Consider the following 22,444-nt stretch of genomic DNA (forward strand, 5'->3'; position numbering starts at 1 on the left):
AGAAAATGATACTTTTGCTGATATATTTTTACCAAGCAAAACGGCTCTGTATTTTTCTAATATTTTTTTTCCAATTGTCACCTCACAAAAAGCAAAAATTGTTAAGGCTCGCGTTTTATATTAGGCCTTGGTAATATAGGCTTAACACTAGGCTTTTAAACTAAACAGTTGTTTATACCGCCTCGAAACGCTGTTTTCAATTGACAGAACGCTTAAATTTAAACTCAAAAACAACCGTTTATTTTGTTCATTCTAGGTATTTCCATCATAAAAAGTTAGTAAGAATTCAGACACAGTTTAACAAAGCATAACAAAACTTTGATATTGTCGACCTTGCAACTTGCTTGGCTTATTAAACAAAAGGCGACAACACAACTATAGGTAATTTCCTTAGTGCTTACTGAACATCCAAATATCACCCAACCATGATAATCACAAACAAAAAGCCTATTTTTATGTGCAACCTAAACATAAATGCGACCGAAACTTTTTTCCTAACACACATAAACCGGATATTGTTTTGCATAATAATCTCATGGATCAAAATTACAAGTCACCATTCAAAGGAGTTTAAAAACCGGCACAAATCCATTCCACGTGTTTTACAAGGGCCCCAAAGTTCATCTGTCATTGTCACACGTCAGTCCTGTCACTGGCTGTAAAACAGCGTGTCACCCATGTCACTGCCACGACCTCTGGCAGTAAATCGCCACAGGAAATAAGGAGCAGTATAACTGTGAAATTTATTGCGCTATGGTGGCTGAAAGTATCGTTTTGCCGAGACTTAAAAACTTCTTCAAAAACATTCTTTCCCGCGAAATTAGTGATTTTGACAGCATATCTGAATTTTGACTTTTCGAGTTTTTTTCTAACTTCGGGTTAATGCAGCATTTTTACTTTCAGAATAACGACCCATAATTAAACGTTACAGTCAGTAGTGGGATTCAAATTTGTTGTCCGCCGGTTCTGCTACAAAGTCCCTTGACAGTAACCAGTAATGATGTTAACCGGTTCGCTGATCTCATAAAATTTCGTGAGACGGTTCTTTAGAATCGGTGCGAACCGGCTGAATCCCACCACTGGTTACAGTTACAAGCAAGGTTTTCATAAGATACTGTCAACTCTAGAATCAGGCAAAATATTAGATTTATTCCTATACTTCTGTACTAAAAATACTAGCTAAATCGCATTGGAACAGATGAAACACACTTTTATATCACCCCGCTAAAAGAAACGAATTTCCCGAGTAAAAAAGCACAAATGCTAACCTACATTACGAATAAAACAACACAAAACTTTTTCCCAAATTTTTTAAATCCGTTATTCTAACTGTTTTTTCTTCACCACTATTTTTGTTATTTTTGCCAAATGCTTGAGCTCTTTCACATAAAATTACATTTCTGTTGCAATATCAACCTTAAACCATTCTAAATCTCACACCTTTACTATCTCAACGACGCGAACAAATGACATTATACGTGTCTGTCCAGCAACGAAATGCCCGCACCTAATTTGCATGAAATTCCAATCACCATTTCACAACACTTTCGATTGCGGTGCGGGACAAAAATGCGCTCCAGTTTTAATCCCTCCAAAATCCGTTGCATTTCCGCTTGCACGGCCCCGTAACAATTAACCGCGCCACGACAAACCTGTTTCGAATGTGGACAATGGCGCCGCTCCCTAACAATAACAATCTAATTGTCTCTGCGCGTTTCCATTGCTCAATGACCGCAAAGCAATGCGAACGATTTGTTTCGATGCAAGTGACAAATGAGGCCGTAAAAATGTAAAACACCCATCCGGTTTAATGCGACAATTGACCGGGGTTAACCTGTATCATAAACTTAACGGGGCTTTGACCTTTTTGAGCAGTGTTGCATTGTTATATGTGCTTGACATTTACAAGTAAACACATCTGAAAACTTGACTAACTACTATCTAAAGTTCAAAAGTGTATTTTGAACACATGCAAAAAATGTTACAGTTGTCGATTTATGCCAAAAGACTTGAAATTGCAATGGCAAAAAAACAAAACTGTGTTTTAGTGTTTGAAACTTTACTAATTGCGATTAAAAAAGAGTTGCCGAATACAATTAAAACATTTTCAAAAAACACATAAAAAACTGTTTAGACTTTTAATAATCTACATAATAGATACAGTTTTGCTTAATACTCTTACAAAAATATCGTTCCAAAAAACAAGCCATATTAGAAATCTATACCGCCAAAATGCAGTTGCAAAAAACAGCATGACCCCCTTGCAGTAAACTAGATGTTGCAAACTAACTGATCAATCTCAACGCTGATGAATTACACGAAAACCTGTCTACAGACTTGCTCGCGGTTAAACCGGTTTCCATATTTCCCTCTTGCATCCAATAAACATCAAAGAGCCCGAAAAGGAATGAGTGTTAAAAAATGCTGAAGCTGCACAACGTTCACCCGATTTGAACCGCAAAATTGGGAAGGTATCTGTTACTGGAATGTGTACGCGGTTTATGTAACAGGTTTTTCGGTCTTAAGCATATTTGCCCTAACTTTGCAGTTCTCTATGCAGCTTTGGCATTGCGCAATAAGGATCGCCAAATAACTTTTGAAAAACCTTTTTTAAACTAACGCAATTACATTTTCACATGTAAATGTATTGCAGTAAAAGCTCTAGATGTTTTTTGCATTATTTTATTTATTTATATTGTACAGCAATACAGCAAAAACCTACACTGAAATTCTATCACTTAAATTTTGCAATCAGTATTATACAATCTTTAGGTCCCAAAAACATAAATCACGTATACGTTTTGGCTATTTCTTCATTCAATATTTATAATTGATATTTAATATATTCCTAATCAAACGACTTGTTTTGGCATTTACCAAGCGATTTTATGCCTCGAGTATTTACTACTGCAATAATAAAATCAGCTTAAGCCTTGCTATTGCGGATTTTTGAACTGTAATAAAACATCTTAGTCCGGTATTTTAGTGTTCACACGGCTAAAAAAGCTGTAGTTGATTGGATTTAATTTTAAAGATAAGAAGGGGCAAATCAAGTCCATTTTATAGCTTGTAATTAGGTTTGCATGTTTAAAGAAATTAAAGCGACTTAAACTCATACAAAATAAACCCGATTTTGTCCGTTTTGGGGTAAAGTCTTTCGGTAATTATTTTGTGTCGAACGCTAAAACCTCAATTTTTTTATATTCCCCTAAAAGAAAAATACTTCGCAACAAACAGACAGCTTTTCTTGTAATAACAGCAACCTATAGCGTAATAAACCAATTGTCAAAACTCAAAGGAAAATCCTTCTCTAACTAAAAATGTGTAAGCTGCGTGTTACCAAATCAAAAACTCATCAACTGCCAATAACTTTAACTTGTCTCTCTAGGAACAACCAACTGCGACAAAACTACAATAAAAAACGAATCAGAAGTGAATTTGGACGCGTTGTTAACAGTTTGGCGTCAACGGGCACTGGCCCAATTGCGGTCCCAGGGCCCAGAACGGAGGCAAACACAGAGACCATGTCGATAAACAATAGCAGGGCCCGCCCTGTATTTGTCATGTTATTGTTGTGTGCTGTCAGTTGCTACTTCAAAGTACTTGACCGCTCGGGTCAGGAGTTTAACGTGATGACGTGTTTTCGGTCGTCACAAGTGCAAATATCTCACTTGTTTACTTAATTAATTTAAACATAGGGGTCATGTGATTGATCGAATACAATATTAAACAGAATAATTTTATCCAAAGCAGATTTGAAACGAGGCCTTCAATATGTTGGAATAATGAATATGATTGACAATGAAATGATAGTATGGTCTGAAAAAAAGGCGGGAAAATTATTTTGTTTGCAAAATAGCAATTACCGTATTTACTCCATTATAAGTCGCGGCTTATATTGTGTTTTTTTACCTGACATTTGTGCGGCTTATAATCGAGGGCGGATTACATAATGTTTTTAACACCTCAACTTGCGGATTACAATCGAGGGCGGCTTATAAACGAGTAAATACGGTATTGAACCATTTACGTCTATAAAGTAGTAAATTGAGTTCTTAAATGTTAATATTTTTTTAAGTGGAAAGAAAACACACGCAGGATTTGAACCAGCAAGCACCAGATTTCGAAAACGCATTTGAGGTTGAGTTTCGTATATTTCTTTCGTTCACTGGTGCCTGAAAACACAACTTTGGCCTGACACAAGACACAAAATTAAAACAAATTTAAACAGTGGCCAAATTCATGGTACTTGCTGAGGCTATACATACTAAGTTTTTAGTTTTTTTTTATACAACTAACACCTTAGCATTTTCACGCAAGTTTGAAACGTTTTTAGGTTTTTACGGTATATCTTATCTAACTGACTAAGTCGGTTGAAGCTTGTTACATCTTATCATGTAATACTATATTCGTTGTTACGTTTTCAGAGTAAAGTGAGATGATTTTCTATAAACAGGTGCTCTGAGATTTTTTGAAAGGATCTAAATGAGCTCTGTATTAGTTGCCCCCTGTTGCATTCATAACAGGTCCGCTGTGTCCTAGATTAAAAAAAAACAGGTTGATGACCTCATCTACTCGTACACCTTACTTTAAGATAAAAATAGTTTTGAAATTGTAGGCCAGGGGTGTCGAACACGTAGCACGCGTGCCAAATATGCCACGCAGAGTATTTGAGTATGGCACTCGAGCTTTTGCCAGCATTCAAATGATAAATTTCATGATTTCTCACCCAACCATTTTTTTGTCTAAACAAGTTTACTTGTATTTGACATGAGGTTTTTCCTTGACGTCCTTTTAACATTCTACATATTGGCCGAATATTTGGAATTGACGTGAATCCTTAATTAGTTAGCAAGGTTGGATAAGCTTCAGTTTTGTCTGGGAAGCTCGACAAACTTCTAAGGGTAACAATAGTAACCTACGCGTGAAGAGCTGGGCTACAAACTGTGGTGAAAATTTGGATGAAAGGGAAGCGCCTAGTAATAATTTCCCGGTAAAATATCCAGCGTTAACAAAAAAAAATACTAAACGTTGGCACGCGAGTATATTTAAAAAACAAAATTGGCACGGCAGTGTTTTCCAGTTGAACACCCCCGTTGTAGGCGTTCATGTGCATTACCACCCGATCACAAAATAAGCTTTAAACTTGCTTATATGGTGCGATGTGATTTGAACGTGGTTTATTTTCTGTACTTTTATAATTATTTTAGTACAGTGCTTGTAAAATGGTGCGCCTGGGCGTTGTGGCCTTTTTTTCCTTTTCCTTTGAAATGTGATCACGTTCCATTTTGCCAACAGAAAGCAGGATGTCCTGTTCTTTTGCATGCGGCTCGGTTTTCTCGGATTGTGACAAAAACGCTAAGGCTTGCCGTTGAATCTGGAACCATGCATTTCAAAAATGGATGATTGATGTATATTTTCTCGTAACTCTCGTAACTTTAATTTGCGTGTATTCTCTTTTTAGAGTTTAAAAAAGAAACCTACGAAGCAAGCTGGGGAGAGGCATAGCTCATCGCCTTAGCTGCGTCGGGGCAGATGTTTTATGTGAAGCAGTTTTGAAATTGGTTGTATTGAGACTGAAACCTAGTGTTCAGTCTTATGTTCAAGCCCCGTGTTTGTATAATCTATAATGCGTTGTTAATATTTAGGATTTTTGTCATATTAGGTGTGTAATCAGATAGTCTAAAATTATTTCCCTTGGTGTTATATTGCATCTAATTTATTAAAATTAGATGGTAGTGTGTAAAGTTGTATGCATTTAGAATAGGTATTGCGCTGCTAAATAGTTTAACTCGAATTTAAACTGATATTAGCACACAAAGATCCATAAGCGTAAGAGTGAACTCACACTTGATTAAGTATAAGTTGCAAGACTTAATCTTTGTTAACACAAAAATCGTATTTTAATTTGTGACGTCAGTTTAGACTTGAGATAGATATCGCAGTCTTTATAGGCTAATTAGAGACGTTGTTGGTGACTAGAGACGATGTTGGTGCGAAAATGAAATGAAAAAGTATGGTCCTTAAAATTAGACTAATTAGAGACGATGTTGGTGCGAAAATGAAATGAAAAAGTATGGTCCTTAAAATTAGACTAACTAGAGACGATGTTGGTGCGAAAATGAAATGAAAAAGTATGGTCCTTAAAATTAGACTAATTAGAGACGATGTTGGTGCGAAAATGAAATGAAAAAGTATGGTCCTTAAAATTAGACTAACTAGAGACGATGTTGGTGCGAAAATGAAATGAAAAAGTATGGTCCTTAAAATTAGACTAACTAGAGACGATGTTGGTGCGAAAATGAAATGAAAAAGTATGGTCCTTAAAATTAGTGACTATTTTTTGTATTTAAGGTAATTGTGAGACGGGAAATTTTAGTTATTCCGGATGTGACGGGGTGAAAGAGTTAATACCTTTTACCTCAAAGTAAAGAATTTGAGTTGAGATAAGTGTAAAAGCGCAAGGTTGAAACGTTATGGAGCGCAAAAAAGTGAAAGGCAAATCGGCGGATAATGGCTGAACACGCTATACTGCTACACCGTATTACAAAGCGTATGTAAAATTCCTAATTTTTTTCCTAATGTAAAATTTTCAAAAACTTACTTCCAAACCCTACCCTTATTTAACCGCTAAATAAATAATTAATTCAGCACCTGCGCCACCTATCGAAAATTAGCTAAATGTGCGGCTGACGTGAGTTATGGTGCAAGTAGCTCTACCCGTCCAAAGCGCACAAAGCTATGTTACCAACAAAGTCAATCCACATCACTAAAACATGTTTTTCATTCGCAATTGGCATTGTGACGGTCAGTACCTAAATCGCAATCACTACCTCGTGGGCTTTGCAGTATAATGCAGTCTGATAGTAAAAGAGTATGCAGTTAGTTGGTCAGTTGTATTATATAGTGTATTTACACTATACAGGCAGAGGTGGGATTCAGTCGGTTCGCAGCGGTTCTACGAACCGGTTAGCATTACTGCATGGTTACTGTCAACTGACTTTTTTTGTAACAGAACCGACTGAAAAATATGACTTTTGTGATAGAACCGGCTGACAAAAATACAAATCCCACCACTGACTTACACTATATACAAGGTGTAAAAATGACAAAGCTTCAGGCAATTTAAATGTCAACAAATGTTCGTGAGAATAAAAACAGCTCCCACCGTCGCTTCGCCTTTTCCAAAATTCCTTGTCTAACTGGAAAGCTTTTGTCTTGGACGCACCCGAACAAAAAAAAACGACAAAATATGAATGCAAAATCGCGAAGGGCATGATTGTAGTTGGCTGCCCACGTCAAACGCTAGCGAATTATAAAGCGAAGACAGTGCGAATCTTGGGGTTTAAAAAAATTGAAATGAACTAAGGTTGGTTGGTTTCAATCTAATTCTAATGCGAAGTCTGGTTCAATTTCTAGGTTTTGTGAAAGTGGTGATTCTACTTCTAATCTAATAAAACAATTGACTATTTCAAAGAATGAACTTCAGTTCTAAACAAAATACAAAAACAGGCTAAAATAAAATTCACGATTGTGTATTCAAGCAAGTAAAGATGCTCCTTGATAGAAATCAGAACAAATTAGTTTTAGGAAAACCACTAAAACAACATTTTTAGCTCAGAATGTAAAACGTTTGTGACTACTTCGATCAAAAACTTTATAATTCATGATTGGAGTCGGCAAGTAAGGGAAAAACATTTTTTTGTCTTACTTAGGCTTGATGCGGCAGGTTTTAACTTTGTATTGAAATGTTTCTTTTAATATGTTTTTATGCTGAATCAAACAATATGCAAGACTGTTTTGTTTTGAAATAGCGATTTTTGATGGCACCACAGCAGGATATATGGAGAAAAACAGATTTGAAATATTTGCTGATATTTGCTGAAGGTTTTCCAAAAAAGGGAAATCTAGGCATTTGTGGTAATTGGCGAGGAATCACACTGCTTTCTGTTCCAGGGAAAGTGTTCTGCTGCGTGCTTCTGCACAGATTAAAGACATCCTTAGATGAGAAGTTGAGAGAAGAGCAGGCAGGCTTTCGTTACAACAGGTCATGCTGTGACCAGATCTTTGTTCTTCGGAACATTGTGGAGCAGTGCCTTGCATTTCAGAAACCCGTGTTTGTCAACTTCATTGACTTTAGAAAGGCATTTGATAGCGTGCACCGCAACACTGTATGTCAGGTGCTACAAAAATATAGTGCTTCACTCAGGTTTATAGATATCTTTTAAAACATCTACGAAGGATCGAGCTGCTGCGTAAAAGTACAGTCAGGAAACACAGAGTTCTTCAGAATCAATACAGGTGCGCGCCAAGGCTGTGTCTTATCACCCCTACTGTTCATTACTACTATCGTCTATGTGATGAGAAAGGCAATGAACTATCCAAAGTTCGGCATCTCATGGACAAACCACAAGCGCCTTACGGATCTCGACTTTGCAGATGACATTGCCTTGCTCGCGATGACAGATCTTCAAGAAATGACCAACTCATTGGCCAAAAATGCAGCAACAGCCGGTCTGACAATTAACAGCGACAAGACTAAGTTACTTCGAGTTGGAGGGGAAACTCAGTCCAACGTACATCTAACCATCAATGGAATTGAGCCTATTAACAAAATCACAAGCTTTGCCTATCTTGGCAGTGTGTTTACAACAGATGCTGATGTGGAGGCGGACATAAATGCCCGCATCAGAAAAGCTGCTTCTGCCTTCAGAAGGCTCAAAACAGTTTGGTCAAGCTCCAAAGTTTCGAAACTGGTAAAGATCAAACTGTACCAGTCAATTGTAATGCCCACCGTTCTATATGCCAGTGAAACCTGGAAAATGACAGCAGTCAAGCTGAAAAAACACATAAACGCCTTCCATCAGCGTTATCTCCGAAGAATCTTAAATATCACATACAAGGACCACATTACCAATGATGAGGTGTACCGAATTAGCGGTACAAAGCCTTTATGTACCATCATGTCGACACGGAGATTCAGACTTGCGGGACATGTGTTACGCATGTCAGACGAACGGGCTCCGAAAATCGATGATGGACACCGCAAGGGAAAAGAAAAAGAGTAAGGCCAAAGCTTACCTGGAGGGAGACTTTTCGCAAAGATCTGGAAATGAGAGGGTTAAACATGAAGGAAATTGCAAAAGACAGGAAAAAGTGGAACAATCTTGCTGCCCAATGCGCCCAAGAGCGCGGGAAACTATAATAATAATAAAGTAGTTTTTTTCATGACTTCCTAAAACCGTTGTTGTGGAAAATGGTGTTCCCTGTTTTATCTCTTCGAATCTTGTTATGACATCATAGTGTCCATTAGTCGCAGTCACTATGACGTGAAGTGTAATCATATTGTGACGTGCACTACAGTGAGTTATAAAAAATCTGAGTTGTCGTTCTGTGAAAGATCCATACGATCTCTATGTATGTTGACCCCCGTTACTCTCATAACAAATCCGGTGCCCTCGATTTTCAAGAATTGGCTTGATGCGTTTCCACAAAGACCACGTTGTCCGTATTTTTAGGTAAAACATGCTTGTTGACTTGTAGTTGCGTTAGTGACCCTTGTTCACTTTTCATCGGACATGTATCTAGCATAAAACGTGCTGATACTGCGCAAATCGCCATGTTGTTTTGCTCGCCATTTATCATAAATTTACAACTTAATTAGATTAGATGCTAATGTTTGCTTTCGTTGTAACGTATGTAACGAGGAAAAGTTACCAATGCTTGTGGTTTATGATAATTGTTTGTGCGTAGTTTGCAAGTTGGCATAAAAGAGGCGTGATTTTTGGTTCCTATAGTTGAAGGTTGCAAGCTGTTTAGCGTACAAGGAGCAGTATAGAGTAATTCGAAGTCCGGCACAACTTTGTCGGATCATAAAACTGAGCATTTTTGAAAACAATATATCATAGAAGTTATTTACTCATTTTATTGTTTAAACTTTTTTACAAAACTGGTCGTATAATTTGTAGAAATCTAGGAACTAAATGTGTTAAGGTATTGGCGAATATCGTTTTCAAACTTGTGTAGTTCAACGTAAACGGCTAGATTTGGATTTAAAGAAAACAGGTTTTTCCATAAACTTAACCAACAGTCATTACTCTTTATAACCTCTTTAACGAATTTGTATAACTCCTAATCTGTAACAATTTAATGCTAGTTTTTATTTTAATTGTAAATATTTTCAGCAAATAACACCTATGTTTTCTTTAAAAGCAAAGTTAGCTGCAAACAAGCTACGTTTAAAGATTACAAACTAATCTTTTTTGTGTTTTAAATAGATTTTAAACATTAAATTTAACTGAGTAAAAAAATGAAATCAATTTTTCTTGTTACCTTACTAGCGCTTCTAGCGGTGACCTCGTCAGCTCGGGTCAAATCACCTTGTTTAATGTAAGGTTTTTATATTTTGTTACTTGTGTCTTATATAAATTTGTATTTACAATCGTTTAAAACAAATCCACATAGCTTTTCCACGTAAGGTAGCAATTTATAGGTAACGCAATGCACGGTTCTTAATAATCTCAGCAAAAAATGAAAGCCAATATGTGTGTTTTAAATATTCGCTCGTTTTTTTTTGTTGTCTGTTAAAACGGGTTTATCATGGTAAAAATGTGATTTCCCGGAAGTCAATGCAAGCATAACAAATACTTTCAGCTACCAGAACATAAGAAAAAAATCAGTTTGAAGAATACCATATCGAATGAAATTGGCATAAAGAGAGTGTTTAAACGGGTTTATTATCATGATAAAAATGTGATTTTAGTAGATTCGCTATCAATACAAACATAAGAAACGTAGTGCACAGGCCATTTTGTTCTTGCTATGCTGGCAACTGGTCAGTTACTCATTTGTGCTGTTTGTTTCCTAATTTTAGAAGATGCCCTCGTATATACCTTCCAGTATGCGGCTCGGACGGGAATGTACATTCAAACGATTGTGAGCTGGGAAGAACATCATGTATTGCGTAATTATATTGTGAATTAGTGCAGTTATTCCTCAATTTAAATATCCATAATAAACTATACACCTATGCAGAGTTGTGCACGGGCCTGAAATTGGAGCCCAACCCGTACAAGCCCGAAACCCGGCCCGAACCCGAATCATTTTTGAATAGCCCGAACTTTTGATTGACAGGCCAATATATTAAAGCCTCAGGAAAGATAAAGACAACAAACACAATAGAAAATTGGTCTTAAACAAGGCGTTTTAGGGCTGTTTGACTTTTGGTCAGCTCCAGCATCTGGCCACTTAGCTAGTTAAATTTATTTAAAAATACTAAAATACTGAAACAGAGTGTAATGTCAGTCCCGAATCAAGTCCCTTTTTTAAGAAACCTAGCCTGAACCCGAACCCGGCCCAAAAATAGCCCCTCCCGACTTACAATTCTGCACGAAAGTCAGTAATTTCGAAAAGCTTCAAAATAAATTACGAAACGATTGGCGACAAAGCAGTCACAGAAAAGTGCCAACTTTCGCGTCTATAGATTATGGCTTTTTTTCTACGGTTTTAAAATACCGATTCGGGTCAAGTTTAAGGCTATCCCACTAACAACTCTTTATCCAACATGGTCTTTGTCGTAACATTTTAAAAAGTCAAAGATACCTGTTATATACTGTCGTAATGTTTCGCCCAGAAATTAATCTAAGCTTAATTTTTAATTAGGAAAAAATCGCTTCTTACTATGCCATGCTTGTCCATGTGACTGTAACTAACACCATAACTCACGTCCGCCTCACATTTGGTGAGATTCCGGTAAGTGGCGCAAAGAGCTGAAATATTAATTTAGCAGCTAAAGAGGAGGAGGGTTGGGCAGGAACTTGGCCGAATGGTCTGGCGCGCCTGACCTATATACAGACATAAAAAACCTGATCGGTATTCGTTCCCGGGAGTGTCCTGGATTAAAAAAAAGTAGACTTGGAAAGTAATTAAGTTAAGCTCGTTTTACCAAATTTTTGTTGATAATACCGTGCCCCAGTGTATTTAAACCTTTTTTAACCGACGAACACTTTATGCATTGAAATAATCTTGCGAAACAACAAATGAAATTTTCGATGCAATAAAACTTAGGGTAACACTAAAACGCTGAATCTCGGGAACCGCTAAATCGCACATCAGGTGATCGCTGAAATGGATAAAAATGTCCACATGGTACAATTAAGGTTAGGGTGAAGTTACGCAAAAACATAACATCAAAACTACAATTATATCTAAAGAAAATTTCTACCCATTGGTGTCCCATGATTCAGCGATGCAGCAGTTTCTAAATTTTTGACTTTTTCGCACAAACGCTTTTGCTTTACGTCAAAAAATTTGCTGAAAATCTTTCCGGCAGAGACAGGGTTTTAATGTTATATTATTACTAAACCGCGCCCAAATCTAAATAGCACTAACCGTCAGCATATTTACCCGCGAATAATCTGTTTTACTATCACACAACGAGTCTTACTATTACAAAACAATAAATAAAGTAAATCGCAAATGAACATTCAAACTAGTCATAGTGGATAATTACCTTCAGAAATAAAAAACTATTTACCACCATTGCGTTAAACGGTTTTAACTTAAACCAGTGATTTCGACCGGTGTTCCATGGGACATTAGTAACATTGATAAATGTCTTGCGGAACACCTGACGAACGCCGGTTGAAAATCACTGCCTTGCCCTAACCCAAATAACCTTAACCGTCAGCATTTTTTGAAGATATACTATTCTAAATAGCTGTTCTTGGGTAGAGCTACTAACACAGGAACTCACACCAGAGGTTTGGGAATTTCCGATAGGTGACGCAACGGAGCATAGGCGTTTGCAGTGGCAATAATTGCTGAGTCAGCAATTTGCTAAGTCGATTGTTTATAAACGACAGGATTCGTGTCATTTGTTTTCACTTTGTCAATTACATTTGTCATAATTCTTGTTGTCTTATATATCGCACGAAAACAACACGATTGAGAAGTCTTTTCGTTTGGATTTATATTATGCCTTGTAGCAATGGTTTAAATATACCATAGAACAATGCCTTATTGCAACTTTTAGATGTAAACAATGTGCTACCCTAATTATTAAACTTTAAGTGAAAGATTTTTAGGGTTTAACGAAAAAAGCTTTATAGTACTTATGTAGAAAATTCACCTCCTGGTAATAGCATACTGATTCAAGATAGCAAAGAGCATTCTGACTTACGGCAATAGGCGCTAATTAAGTAGGCCAGGGTTCCCAACCGGTGGTACGCGTACCACTAGTGGTACGCGAAGGTTTTTTAAGTGGTACGCGAGTAGCTTTCGTTTTTTTTTCACAAAAATTTGGATTCACAACTTTCTATTTTGTTTAAAAAAAAATTTCCCCAAGCCTTCTTATTGTTACGTAACTATTTCTGTTGTTTCGTATCATTACGATCTACAAACTACAGGTCATGTCAATTGCCAACAAGAAGCACAGTTGCTTTGAAAAGCCGTACAACGCTGTGGGACAGTGGGGTTGATTACGGCAAATGATTGCTCAGCCAATTGGTGGACAGTAAACAAAAGCAAAAATATCATTAAATTTGCTTTAGTGTTATTTTAGTAGGCCAATATTATTATTCTTAATAAAATATGATTCGATTAAATAAGTTGTTCTGCAAGAAGTGGTACGCGTGGCAGTACAAAGCGTCCAAGTGGTACGAGATCGAAAAAAGGTTGGGAACCCCTGAAGTAGGCAGTAGCAAGGCGACCCCCACCGTGGATATTGACGTTGACGAAAACGACCCGTTTCCGATTTTCCGCAAGTCTATGGTGACAGAACAACGTAGCCTAAGAACTCAGCACGGACGGAACATCTGGCTAAAGCAGTCTCATCACTTGCAAGAATTACGGGATTTATGTGGCAACCTGTCTGCTCTGCAGCAGCCAATATGTCGGCCAAACCAAAAATAAATTCTGTACACGTTGGACGGGCCATCGTACGACCTGGAATTCCTTCCAATTAGACAGCTTCAATCAACACAGTGACAATGCGTCACTTAGCCAGCATTACGTATTCAAGCACGCCATCGCGTATTCAAAAAAACCGGACCTCGCTGAATGTTTTAAAGTAACGTTTGCTAAGAGTCGTGATGCCGCCCTGATGGACCAGGCTGAAGCCAAATGGCTAAAATTAACCGGCGCTACCATAAACATTCAGCGCATGCTACTGTCTAAAATCAGATAGTCAGTTTATTGGTTGCCTCGTATGTCGCTTTTTTGTATTTTTTTTTTCACGGGGTTCGAACCCAGGACTATCCCGGGGACGAATCCCGATCAGGGTTTTTTATGTCTGTATATGGGTCAGGCGCGCCAGACCATTCGGCCAAGTTCCTGCCCTTTTTTGTATTTTGTTTTTGTTGTTTCTTCTGTTTTCGTTGTTGTTGCGCCCTCCTTTGTATATTGTGCCCGTTCGACTGCTAGGCGCGTTTCATCCGGGTCTCTGATAAGACTAGATTGGTGCGCGGGTTTGGGCGTCATTGCTTGCCAGACCCATACGCGTTAACGACTGATTTCTGACGTTAACGACTGATTCTGTTTCTTTGGAAACCTGTTTCCATATTTAGAGTTGTACTTGAACAATAACAGTGATCGTCGTTAAGTATGTTGCCTGTCAGAGGGTCAGATACTGCTCAATCAATTGATTCTAAGTTTTTTGACTAAAGTACCTACAGATAAAAAAGGTGAAGAAATACACTTTTTACTGTACAAGTCGAAGACTTTTGTTCACACCTAGTATAGACCACAACAAAGTACTTTCCGTCAATATGTTGTTAAAACATTGTGTCCATAGTTCCAATTTTTTTCAATAAAACCAAGCGCACTTACGTCACATGCAGGAATGACGTGATAATGCCACCTTATTTTTAAACTTGCGGCCATAGGCGCCGAGTTTTACAAAAATGCAAGGTGGCGGGCATAAAATATGACATCACTTTATGTGACGTCACTAATGCGTGTAACCACAAGAACTCAAATATAAAGCCAAACAAACTTCCCATAGAATGCAACGTTTGTCAAAATCAGAAAAAAGATATGTTTGAAATAATGCTTAGTTTGCAATTACAACACGTTGCTGTAACGTTCATTGGCTTAGCAACGTTTAAAAAATGTTGCGTCAAATTTAACCATTTATTACAACACATTGACATTGTACACAACAATGGCCCAACATTCTAACCAAAACAGGCGGCAGTTTTAAGTCACGTTGTGTTGCTGTGTCGCCACCACATTTGTTTAAAAGCAAAAATGTTCCCAAGTTTCTTCAGCTTTGACAATATTTCGTACGATACCGTTACAAACTAACCAAAATATTCACGGTGGCCGCCACCGTGCTTTAAAAACCCAAGGTGGCGGCGCCACCCCGCCACCGCCTACTCGGCGCCTATGATTGCGGCCTCTAGGTTATTGAGCAAACAGTTCCAAAGTTTTATCAACATGCACCCCTACAATTTACCACTTTTTTGCAGAACATCAGTTAAAATCATAGCCTTACCCCAACCCAAATAACCCTAACCGTAAGCATTTTTGGTGATGTACCATTTAAAATAGCTTCGTGCTCTTAGCGTCACCTATCGAAATTTAGCCAAATGTAATTCATATGGTATGGTGTTAGTAGATTTTTCCACGTGACTGGTAAGCATATAGATATCATATCAACAAGTGACGTTTTCTTTTTTCCCCCTTTTATAGTTCATGAAAAACTTTCGGCAAATGCACATGCAATTATCAACGATATAAGCGGCTACTGAACACGAATGAGCAAATCAGTTGGCGTGTCACAAGAAATCACCTCGCGTGTTAATATTCCTGACGCCTGACTTGAACGGAAGAGAATACAACTTTTGAATTCGTGTATTGTATAACAACGTATGTTTCATGTACTTTAGCGTTTGAGAAGTGATGAAACTCGTTTTCCGCAGGTTGACATGAGTGAAGTATCGTGTCTTACAGTCAAACACAAAAAAGACTTCTGTATTATTTGACCCGCCGTGCGTAACAAGTTCTCTCTCAGAAATTCAAAAACAGGTTTGTGGCCTGATCTGTTCTAACACAGCCGCCTTGTCCGTACTTTTGTCCGTTCTAACACAGCCGCCTCAGGCAAAATATGTTTTTTAACTTGTACTTTGCCGTGTTTAATACCACGACATGAAGCAAGCTCAAGAGTCGCTGATTCGACATCCTGGTGTGGTTGTTTGGTTGTGGTCCATTTTTTTGCAGTTTACAACTTCGGTTGGGGAATGGTGTCTACTTTCCTTTGAACGTAGGAAGGAAAAAGGTTACTGAACGCTGAAAGGCTGGTATTTTGTACCTGGGCATAAAAAGGCCTGTCAAAGCATTAAATGTTCATTGGGTTGTCGGCAAATAAAATCTTGTTAGCTGCAAAAAGAGACAGAAAGAAACGAAAGTTAAGAGCTAGACAAGAATTTATTTTGCCTTGGAGATCAAAAACAATATTTTTGCGGCAATCGTAATTGAAGAAAACTGTTACTAGGCTAACATAAAATGCATAGACCTACTTTTTAAATTATATAACAAATATACACGATGCACGGTTTTAAAAACTCTAGAAAGAAAGAAACTAACAAGCCAATATATTTGTAAAAAAACATAACGTTTTGACAATCCTTTTGTCATGTTCGACAAGTCAGTGATTGTGTTTTGCCTTTGCGTTATAATCTTAGAGTGTGAATATGTTGGCGTTTGACGTTTGGAAACTAGTGTAATTTAATAATTTTATTAAACTTGATTTGACAAATTGATGACAGGTTTATTAATGAACTGTTATAACCGCTTTTTCACTTTTTTGTTTTATTTATAAAATCGAAATTTGAAACAATTCAAGATTTTATTAAAATCCTTTGTTGGGGCAGATAAAAATATCACTTATATCCTCGTATGAAGAGTATAAAATCTTTGTGTTTTTCACAAACAGATTTGCAGGTTAAATTTAAGTGATAAAAGAATAATGAAGGTCGGTTTTCTTGTTGTCTTACTTGCGCTCCTAGTGGTGGGCTCATCAGCACGTCCTAATTGTGCAATGTAAGTTTTTAAATTGTTTACTTTATTTTTTTTTTATATTGCTCATTGTATTGTATTTTATTAATTTTGAAACCGGACAAGAGAATAGTACATAACAGCGCAGAAACACTACACTTCATACTTAAGTTGTTTAAATTCGAAAAGCAAAGGAATACTAGCGGATCACATTTGCATTTCAATTGCAATATTTATTCATATTAGAAATTGTCCAAGAAACTACTTACCAGTTTGTGACTCCGATGGAAATCAATATTCAAACGAATGCAGACTGAGAGTTGCTGCGTGCGAGGCGTAAGTATTTTTGAAGATAATTGAGTTTACTGTAATTCCTTGTTTGCAAAATGGTTTTACACTGTCCCGCAATTTGGAAACCAGTGTCGTCAAAAGCCCTTAAATATCTCATGACCGGCGCAAAAATTTTAAAATATTATGCGTTGCCCCCAAACCCTTCAAAAAAACAATTAAATACAAAGCTTCTTATGATAAAAGTGACAGTAAAAATACGGTTTTAAAATAGCAACGGCTTCATTTCATTTGTAGCCTATGTAATGCTAGGTTTTGGAAATTCTTCTACCTCTCGTAAATCTCCTATTTGTCCTTATTGTTACCGTATACCGTACGCTTGAGCATTAAGCCGGTTTACATCAAGCGCGAACGCGAACGGGTCCTTTTTTCCTCGCGCGAATGACGCGAAATTTGAGGTTTACACCAGGCGCAAACGTTGCGAACAAGGCCGTTTCTTTCGCTCATCTGGCAGTGGTGCACTTCCAGTATATACAAAGGATTGCAATTAATTTCATGGAATTGTGTGTAAAATAATTTTTTATGGGCCAAATGCACCTTTAGCTGTTGAATGTAAAGGTTGACCATCAAATATGTGTATTTGCAACTGATAAATTTGAATTGCTTCTAAACTAAAACCGCTGTTGTGTAATACAAAACTACTCTACTCTGCAGAGCTAATTTAAGAAATGTACATTTAAAAGCAGTTGGATCTTGTTTAGCAGTGTATTTGTGAATCATAGTTTTCCCCGGGAGTGCAGCACGTTTCTCGTACTCTATTGTTGAAGTACTGTAGCCTACTTCCAATAATTTGACATTGTAGTGTCCATACTTCTGTTAAAACTGGATTGTTGGATACCTTACGCCAGAAAAAGATAACTGTCCAACAAAATACTCACTTCAAGGAGCTTTATTGGAAGGGCTTAAAGCTTTCAAACATATGATAAATTACATTTAAGATTTATGACTGCACTTTCATGTGTGATATACTACTATTAGCATCAAATGACATCGTGGAATAAAGTTGCAGAACATAAACTTTTATACAACAACAAAATATCCAACATAAGGCCAAAACTGATCATTTTTACATATTTGTGACAAAATTCTCGAGCAAAAGGCCGTTTCTGTTGCTCACGAAGCAACCCAGACAGACGCGAAGCGCGCAAACGAGAGAAGCGCGAAATGGGACTTCCCCAAGCGTTGCTTAAACAGAGAAAGAAATTTCGCGTTGTTCGCTTCGCACGCGCTTAAACCGGCCTTTACTGAACTACTCACATACTGAACTTTAGCCTGTTAAAGTGTTAAAGTATATATTTTGCAGCGTGTTATTTTTTTTCTTTTTTCTTTTTCAGAGGAAGGGTGATTAAAGAGGTCGCTTGCCCATAACCAGCTGGTCACCCATGATTTTCCTTCACTTTATGATGAATATTGGATTTAATTTTTGCCAATTGATATGTAAAACAAATCGATAGTGAAAAGTTTAATGCTTTAAATTGTCTTTTAATAAACTTTCATTTAATTGTGATTGCTTTGTTTACATAATATGCAAGACTAAAATAAACAGCCTGAACAACATGTGCTTTTTTGCTTCGGATTAAACATAAAATAGTTTTAGGGAAACTACCTGGTACATTTTTTTCCATGACGGAAAAAAAAAAAAGGTGTTAAAAAAATAAAATAAAACTTCTTACAATGGATGATTTAAGTCGTCAAGTCGAGGAAATTGAGGCGATTTCTGCGATTTACGAGAACGAGTGGTCTGTTGTTGACGAATACTTTGCCTACAGATTACCACTTGCCATCTTTCACAATCTCCGCGTCTTGGTTAAAACCGGCCGATCGCAAGTCCATTGAAGCCAAAATCGAAACGATTGGAATAGACAACGGAGGCGAAAACGTGCTTTTCCTATGGATTGAGTGCTTAAGGGAATTTGTTGACGACAAAGTTAGGGATTTTGAATGGTTGAAGGCAAACGGAAAAATTGATGTCAAAGAGAAAAAAGTAGAGTTAAGTACTGCATATGAAGGTTCGACAATATACCATGGAGACCCAATTACTGACAGAAAAAGTACATTTCAAGGCCATGTCGCTAAGGTTACGGAGCCATCACAAGTAAAAACCGTTTTAAATGAACTTCTTACAAACCGTAAAATAGCCAATGCCACCCATAACATATTGGCTTACAGGATTTACAATGAAAAAACGAAAACATTTTTGCAAGATTATAATGATGATGGAGAAACTGCTGCTGGTGGCCGCATGCTACATTTACTGCAAATTTTGGATGTAAAAAATGTGTTAGTTGTGGTGTCACGTTGGTATGGTGGAATTCAGTTAGGACCCGATAGGTTTAAACATATAAATAATTCTGCCCGTAGTGTTTTGGTAGAACATCGATTTATTCAAAACAATGATAAAAAATCAAAATCACATAAGTAATTGTTTTTTTTTCCTGTTTTTTAATCTTAGAAACCTCTGATATTGTAAAAGCTTTTTTTTTTCATTATGGTGATATCTTTTGGTGAACTTATAGGCTGTTGTTCCTTAATGCTGCTTATTTTAGCATTGCATTATTTAGTGCAATAAATGACCATTTCCAACTCGACACAAAGACAACACTAAATCATCTTTGGCACATTTATACCTCACTGCATTGATGTGCTTTCTTTTTTGAAAACCACAGTATAAACATATTGGGCTACAAAAGAAAAAAAATAAATCAAGTTTTTATTTGTTTTTAAAGTTTTTACACAAAAAGTAAGTTTCAGTTGATTCGGTTCGGCTTGCAGGGGGTTTTACAATGTGAACTTTGCCAAAAAATCTTTTCATTGTGATCAACATTTTTTGTATTTCACTTCCAGTTCGCATTTTGAACAGAAAGGTTCCGCCAGGCTTTAATATCTGTATAAGCAATACAGAATTAAAACTTGCTTAACTAAGAAACTTTTTTTAGAACTTTTTTTTAAGAAGACTTTTTGTTTGGATTTATATTATGCCTTGCAGCAACGGTTTAAATATGATAGCACAATGCCTTATTTACACCTTTAGGTATAAACAATAAAACTAAACCGGCTAACCGAAAGTCATAACATTTTATTAAAGCAAGGAAAAATTTTGTTTGACCGAAAAATAAATTATTTTAGAAAAAAATGTTAATGATTTAACCAAAAACCCTTAAAAACAGCTCCTCGTAATAGCAGACCGGTTAAAGATAGCGAATGATCTGTTTTAGGGCAATAAGCGTTAATTAGGAAGACAGTAGCATGACGACCTCTACCGTGGATATTGGCGTTGATAAACGCGACCACGCGATTCCGATTTTTTTTTAAATAAACTACCTACAGATAAAAAAGGTGAAGAAACGCGCTTTTTTACTGTACAAGTGTCATGCAAAGTAAAAAAAGTGTCTGCTGTTAAGACTGATGATGATGATGATGTAACATGTCATTTATACGTCTCGTTTAAAGACAGTTCTATAGACTGAAACTAGTATGGAAACAATGCTGCTTCGTCATAAATAATACTGAAAAAAAACAGTTATTCAATGAACATAGTTAATAAAATGACTTAAGATACCTGCTATCAAAGAGACACGTGCTGTATCAAATAACTAAATGTTACGGTATCGGATACTGTGAAAACGCAATCGTTAACGCCGAAGCAGGCTTTCAAACCAAATCGAAATATTTTGTTCACATCCCGTAGTGTAGTAGACCAAGGCAAGTGTCGGAATAAGAATCGGTAACTTTTGAACGCCACATTCACAATTATTCATTATTTCAAGATGAGGCAGAATCGTGCGTACAACCTGACTTTAGACCTGCATCAGAATAAACTGGCTCTAACAATGTCCCTAAAACCATTTTTAAAAGTACGTTAACATAGATCACAAAAAAGAATCTGTTCGGAATACAACGGTCCAAATAGACGTAAAAGCAAAATGTTTTACTATTTAAACGTTCGACAAATGCATATGCCATTATCAGTGATGGCTACGTGAACATGAATTATAGCAAATCAATTAGCGTGTCATAAAAATCACCCTTCGTGTTAAATTGCCGACGCCTGATTTAAACAAAAGAGAATATACCTTTTGAACTTTTTGTATTAAATAACAACGTATGCTTCATGTAGTTTAGCGTTTCAGAAGTGATGAAACTCGTTTTTCGCGGGTTTACATGAGTAAAGTATCGTGTCTTTCAGGCAAACACAAAAAAGACTTCTGTACTATTTGACTCCATAGCATGCGTAACAAGTTCGACAAAACTGCAAGAATAGGTTAATGGCCTGGTCTGTTCCGACACAGGCCGTCTTGTCCTTACATTAAGGCAAAATATGTTTTTCAACTTGTACTCTGCCGTGTTCACTACCAAGACGTGCCACAAGCTAAAGATTTGCTGATTCGACATGCTGGCGATGTTGTTCGGACGTGGTTCGTGTTTTGCAATATACAACTTCGATTAGGGTATGGTATCTAATTTCATTCGAACAAATCGAGCACGAAAAAAGGGCACTGTTGGTAATTGAAGGCAAAGTTGGTGACATTTTTGTCTTTGACCACAAGAAGGTCTGTCAAAGCAGTTAACGTTCACTTAATTGTGGCCAGTAAATGCTAACTAGACAAAAGTTAAGAGCTAGAGAAGCAAATTATGTTGCCTTGAAGTTTAAACAGTCTGGTGTTATTACGGTAATATTAAATAAAAACAAAACTGTTATAAGGTATAGGCCTACATTTTCAACACCGTGTGACAAGGGTACACGATTAACGGTTTTAAGATTTAGAAACGAAACAGACCAGCCACTATATTTGTCATATTTAAAAGCCAGTGATTTAGTTTTGTCTTTACCTATAACTTTAAAGCGTTACCAAATGGCATTTAAAGTTTTGAAACTTGTCTGATTTAGGGTAAACTGAAAAACTTGATTTTAAAAGTTGAAAACAAATGTTTTATTGAACTGCTATGGTCGCATAATACCTTAGTTTGAGTTTGATTGTAGTTTGAAGTCAAAAAAGTTTAAATTTGAAAATTTAAATATGTTGAGCAAAAATAATTTGCGTTTTACCTTAAAGTAAGCAATAAGATTTTCATTAAAACTTTTTGTTGAACCGAACAAAAA

At 36.8% G+C, this 22,444-nt stretch overlaps 1 protein-coding gene and 1 pseudogene across 1 annotated transcript; both read left to right on the forward strand.

Annotated features, from left to right (window-relative positions):
• The first annotated feature begins 16,914 nt into the window (after nt 1–16,914).
• LOC145233758 (PI-actitoxin-Avd5a-like) lies at nt 16,915–18,900 on the forward strand. Its single transcript, XM_080098542.1, has 3 exons — nt 16,915–17,040; nt 17,242–17,331; nt 18,678–18,900. Exons 1-3 carry the CDS (start codon nt 16,967–16,969, stop codon nt 18,709–18,711), a joined length of 198 nt encoding a protein of 65 aa, XP_079954668.1. The 5' UTR covers nt 16,915–16,966; the 3' UTR covers nt 18,712–18,900.
• Nucleotides 18,901–19,005: 105 nt separating this feature from the next.
• Nucleotides 19,006–19,780, forward strand: LOC145202971 (protein IMPACT-B pseudogene; annotated as a pseudogene).
• Nucleotides 19,781–22,444: the final 2,664 nt, after the last annotated feature.

This window comes from Phallusia mammillata, chromosome 1, assembly GCF_965637545.1.
Source record: "Phallusia mammillata chromosome 1, kaPhaMamm4.hap1.1, whole genome shotgun sequence".
NCBI classification, from domain to species: Eukaryota; Metazoa; Chordata; class Ascidiacea; order Phlebobranchia; family Ascidiidae; genus Phallusia; species Phallusia mammillata.